We start from the raw sequence: 6076 nt of genomic DNA on the forward strand, positions 1-6076 counted from the left end.
AACTTCTTTTGGACACTAAAACGCCAAAAATTTGTTTAACTTATTGATGCACCTAAATATCTACAAATGAAAATTTTACTTTTTATTGGGATTTATTTGGTAATCATATTAAAAAAGAGGGGTCATATTATAATTTTTTAACTTACACCTTTAGTTTTAGTTTTACCGTTTACTCATTAGATGATAGGGTCCGGATAACTGAACCTTATGCTTCTCATCTCCATTTCTGCTTCTCCCAATCTGAAAATAAGATTTAGGATGCTAAATGAAAAAAAAAAACGTGAAAAACACTAAAGTTAAAATGAGAGAAAAGAAACTGAGGTCTTTAACCTTTGAGACTCTCTTGAATCATGTTCTGACACTCTTTTATGGTTGTGCTGCCATTGTTGGATGAGTCAGTGCCAGTAAATAGTTTGTCATTCGAAGTGGTTGTGTTACTTTCACATGGAGGTATTTAATGAATGCTTTATATATAGTTACGTGAGAGTAAGGCAGGAAAGGCACCGCACGGATTTAGACGGTACAGATCTGGGCAAATGAAAAGGTCGCCTAGTAGTTGATGATAAGAGCACTACGATGGCGGCCGCAACGCAGATCTGGATTGTTTTTCTTTTCTGTTTGGTTGTTTTAATTTTGTTACCAAAAAAATTTAATAAAATTAACCTTGTTCCTCATGAGCCTGGCAACACCGAAATATCCAGCTCCCAAATCCTTTACAGCCTCGTATTTGTCCATAGTGATCACAATTAACCATCGAAACCCTCAATTGGATCCTCAACAGAGACACTAACGGAATTAAAATAAAATCAGAGGGTCATTCTGTCTATCAATTCGATCAAAAGGGTACCTAAAACTGGTCGCTTTTCACTAAATAGAAATTTGTTTGTTAATCTGTTTTGATTTTGTATAAAATTAGGGATAGAAAGAGAGAGAAAGAGAATACGATTAGAAAAATGATGGAGAAGAGAGAGGAATGAAATTGGAATCCATAGCTGCCGGCACCCTCAATCTATCTCTCCCTCTCTCTCAACCGTCCGATGGATTCGATCTTGGGCGCGATCAACGCCTGAGGTCTATCTCCTCTCGACGCACGACCTCTCCGATCCAACAATACCACTCTCCACACTGAATCTCCGCCTCCTCATCCAGCGACTAGAATCGCATTCCCTTCAGATCCGATCCAAGGTCTAATGCTACATCCTCTCCTACTGCAACAACTTTGAGTCACTCTTTTCTCTCGCCAATGACCTCGTTTTTCAGTCCCAGCTTTTCTCCGACGACCTCGCTGGAGTCCTCAAACTCATCTCCGACAAGATGGTTGATGCTGGGGTGCGCGAGATTGTAGCGAAGATTAGGGAGAAGAGGATGAAGAGAGGGCTGAAGGTGGCATTTAACATAACATGAGATACTTAATTCTAATTAATTTAAATTTACATATTTTTAATCTTTTGATATAAACCCACATATATTTCTGATATAATAACAATAACTATAAAAAAAATAATTTTTAAAGTAATTCCACTAACACAAAAGCTGCAAAATATACTAATTAGCCAATTATATTAAATTACATTTAGGATGATCTTCACTCTTGGACTAAAAAAATATAAAAAATCTAATGACTATTCAATAAAAATGCACACCAATAAACCAAACAAGTTTTTGGCGTTTTGGTGCACAAACCTGTTGGGCGTACTGAATTCGTGCCTCTCTTTGGTATCAATTTTTATTTTTGGTCAGATCTCTTTGGTAATTTCTGTATGAATTTAAGATTTTTCTTTTGATAATTTTTGTTTTTTTGATAATTGAATTTAAGGTTTCTATATACTATAGACCCACTTAATTTATTTTTGGTCATAGGCCCATTAAAGAATACTTAGATATTTTGCTTCAACATGGATTGTTAGGTGGCCCAAAAATGGTGTCTATCCAACAGAGGCTACACGCCTACACCAAAATTTTAAAGATAATATACATTAGTATGCATCTTAATACGTTGCATTGGAGGCGAGCTTTTGTACCGATGGCCTATTTGTTGGCTTCGTATAGCTACATTCTAGGTTCGATTCTCAATTGTAGTTGGGTGTGATAGAACCTGAATTGTGTGTGGGAGTGTGGTGTGTGTGAGTGGGTAATGTCTAGGATTGGAGACGGTTAAATCCATCAATAAAAAAAAAAAATACGTTGCATTGCATCGGATTCCAACCTTGGCAATGCCAAATAATTGATAAGAACCCTTAAGCATGTGAGGCGTGTGAGTGGATAGTATATGAGTTTGTGATATAATACCTAGAATTAAAATTTATCTTTTTGTAATATTTATTATAGGATATTATGTCTTTATTATTTTGATTTCTTAGTACTTATTAATACTCTTTTATATTGTATAATTTTTTATACAACCACACAGACCTTTTTTCCAATGCTGTCTCTTTCCCTTTCTAACACTCTAAATGAAACACAATCACAAAAAGCATTGGCGAGGAGTACATGCTTGAAAGATTCCTATTTGCTACAGATCCAAACCCAAATGTGATGCACATTTCATAACATAAAAGCAATAACTATCTCTTATTCATATAGCAGCTAAAAATGAATAATGTCTTGCTAAATATAACGAATTAATTACATTCTAATATACATAAATGTCAAAAGGATAATATAAAACAGCTCTTATTTGCATTACACAATCAAGAAGCAAATTAAACTCCATTATTCACATTAACAATGAAATAAATAACTATATTACTACACTCCCACGGTAACCACATATGATACAACTTCAGGTGCAGTCGAATTCAATATCACTGCACCATTCTGTGCAACATCTGTTTCAGATTTCAGCTCCATGTTATTATTTACATCTTGGTTTTGGCATTCTTCACTGCTTCCTTTGGTACCTTTGATTTCCCGAGACTGCACCTTGCTTTGTGTTCTTGTGATTGCTTTCTTTGAGATCACTTCTTTGTTAGTGTGACCCTTTCCCTTTGACTTGTTTGAATTTGAATCATTCTGTTGCTGCTGCTTCTCTTTCACTTTGGATTTTTCTTCTTCTGAGTTGTTGTTCTTCATAGTAGACTCTTTGTTCCTTCCAAGCTTCGGCGATCTTGGCCGTGTTGTTGGAATCTAATTCGCACACCAAATATAAACTCATAAGTAAGAGGATTCTCTAGAAAGAGTTAGAATCTAGAAGAAATGGTGATAAATTGTGTCATGAAACTCTTGAGTTTTACCAAATATAAAAGTTTAAGTTGATCACTTTTGGTTTTACCAAAGATCAAACTCTGGAGTTTTTGGACATAAAACTTTAATACCATATCATGAATACAGTCATCCCAAAAGTTTAAGCTGATAGGAGAAAGTAACATTAATAGTTATAACTCTTAACATTGGTTAACATCTAACCTTCTTGAGTTCAACTTTTGGAGGTGGTTCCTTATAGAAGATTGGCATTGGAGTGGCTTTGAATACCATGGTCTTCCTCAATTGCTTGATCTCTGCCTCTTGATTCTCCTTTGATTTTGCTTGCTGATTAGTCTTCTCTGCTTCCTTTGCTTGAATCTTCTCCTCTAACTTGGTGAAAAACTAAGCAAGAAAGACAAAGTTTAGTGATTCAGTATCTGGCAGTTAGTTATGATAATGGTAACAACATCATATCAATAAGGTTAAAGCAAGAACCTCCTTTCGCTTTTCGGCTCTTTCTTCTAATCTGAAGGAAAATCCAGAACCACTGGTCTTCTGACTAGGAGTAGCACTTCTGATAAACAATTACATGAACAAGAATGAGAAATTCAAGAACAAACATGACATAAAGTTTTCTCATTTCTCATGGTAATAGAGTACTACAACACATACGAAGTTGTGGAATGAGAATCATCATCCTCTTTGTTTGGTTTTGGTGTTTTCTCCGGATTTGAAATCTCATCAACGGGTCTGCAATAAAGTTAAAGAAAAGGAGTAATAGTCAATTAGTCTAATCTGTATAGTAATTAATGCAAAGCAATCTCATGAATAATTTTCATAATGTAAAGATTACAGTGCTGCCTCAGTTGTATGGTTCTTCTTGCTAACTGGAATAGTCCTTCCAAACTGTTATACAGAAAACAGAACGATGCAAGATCATGAAAATGAACAATTAAAGAAGGAAATCATGTTGGAAAGAAAAGAAGAAAAAGAAACTACCACAGAGGTTTTTGAATTAGGCATGGATGCCAATGAGGCCCTCCGGTTAGTTTTCGGCTTTTCGTCCTTCGCTTTAATTCCATGTTTTGGTTTTGTCCTAGTGTTTGAGGGATATCCATCAAAGCTTTTGAGCATGCCTTCTTCGCGGCCGAGTTTGGCTTTGGCCGGGAAAGAAAGGCTCTGAGAAAGGGTTGGCCTTTGTTTCTGAGAGATTGAAGTTGGAAGCTTCTTCAAGATTGGTTTATCCTTGGAAGATTTTTTGTTCTTGGAACCAACACTAGCTCTTCCACCACTTGCTTCCTTAGTATGTTTTGAAGCTTTACTTGCAGAACAAGTTATAGAGGCCTCAACAGCATCATTAGAATTGGGGCAATCTGATTCTGCTTCTATGGTTTTGGATAATTCATTTCCAACTTGGTTCTTTGTATTCTCCTTATTAGTTGTCATCCCAATTATGCGTTTCTCTATCTCCACAGCAACACCGTTTTCAGATTCCATTGAAGTAGTTGAAGGATGACCAACTGTTAATCTAAAATGTAAAAATAGTTTACATTACACTATAAGAATCAAGGCATTAAATGGAACTGTAGACACACTATGCTATTGCAATTCAACAAAATCTCAGAATTCAGAAATACAAGTTTAAGGATAACTTTCTCAGAACACCCCTACATATTATATTCACAATAATTTCAACTATAATGTAAATTCTTTAGCATCTGAATTAAGAAATACTGCAGCTGTTTTCATGAAAAGATCTAGCAGAAATCTGATAGGAATGTGAGGTATAAAAGGCTGGTTGATCTAATGTTTAAAAGCTCACATAATTGAATAAAAACAAGCATTCGATGGATCAAATCAGAACATAATACAAGACAAAATGTAACAAGAAGAAGAAAGTAATGATGAATATTGTAGAATACATACATTGGTGAATGGGGATTAGTAGAGAGAAGAGAGTAGAATATGATGATGCGGTTTGGTTCAAGAGCAAGAGAGGAAGTGGTTTGGTTTTGTGAACGAAGAGAAGAGAGAGAATGGATTTGTGTAATGAAGTGAAAGTGAAGTGGAACAGACACACAGGTTCAAGTGAGTGAGACATAATAATATGTAATTTAATTTAATTATTAGCTTAAGACGAAATGAATATTATACCCCTCCCCTATAGAATATGTCCTTTACTTTCCTCTGGTTTAACTGTCATTTCTCAGCCTCAATTTGGAAAGGCAACCCACACAAGCTCTTGTTCCTTATCCTTTTCCTTCATATTATTACCAACTTAATTTATACACTTACTTTCATGTATTTTTTTTTTTTTTTGAATATATCTACTTTTAATATTAAAATTATTGATACATAATGAGAGAAGATAAAAAATTTATCTTTTATAGAAATTATACAAAGAAAATATAATGTAAATATTATTTCTCTGATTTAAATACACTCTTGTCATAACTGTTATCCATCATAACTTTTGTCATGTCCATTATATGCCTTTAAATTTCACTTTTACTACTTTTAATTTATCATTATTATTGATTAAAAGAGTTAGTTTCTCAGCAAAATTCCAATATTTAAAACATGGAAAAAAGTCTGACTCAGAGAAAATTGATCGACAATGTCGGCATATGATGTTTTTGTACTAAGTGGAGAGAAGTATATATATATATATATATATATATATATATATATATATATATATATATATATATATATATATATATATATATATATATATATATATATTTGGAGGCATTAAATAAGTTGGTGAATTAAATAATCAATCATTCCATCCATTAATTCATTGATTGCTCTTATGGGTTTCTGAAACCAACTTTCTACAGGAGTGCGTTACTGGCAGCAGGCACCCTAAAGGCCTAATCATAAAATTGAG

General features: G+C 34.1%; 1 protein-coding gene across 2 annotated transcripts; it reads right to left on the reverse strand.

Moving 5' to 3' along the window:
- Positions 1-2547: 2547 nt before the first annotated feature.
- Positions 2548-5284, reverse strand: LOC107623911 (TPX2 (targeting protein for Xklp2) protein family). 2 transcript variants are annotated; one of them, XM_021113470.2, is made up of 7 exons: positions 5110-5284; positions 4183-4703; positions 4037-4089; positions 3856-3933; positions 3679-3757; positions 3406-3585; positions 2548-3126 (listed from the first exon to the last, which is right to left on the reverse strand). In XM_021113470.2, exons 1-7 carry the CDS (start codon positions 5282-5284, stop codon positions 2749-2751), a joined length of 1464 nt encoding a protein of 487 aa, XP_020969129.1. In that variant the 3' UTR covers positions 2548-2748. The 2 variants fall into 2 exon arrangements, with proteins under 2 accessions (XP_020969129.1, XP_016181798.1); XM_016326312.3 differs by having other exon boundaries at positions 4183-4711; positions 5110-5257.
- Positions 5285-6076: the final 792 nt, after the last annotated feature.

This window comes from Arachis ipaensis, chromosome B10, assembly GCF_059453495.1.
Source record: "Arachis ipaensis isolate K30076 ecotype BB chromosome B10, ASM5945349v1, whole genome shotgun sequence".
In the NCBI taxonomy this organism is placed as follows: Eukaryota; Viridiplantae; Streptophyta; class Magnoliopsida; order Fabales; family Fabaceae; genus Arachis; species Arachis ipaensis.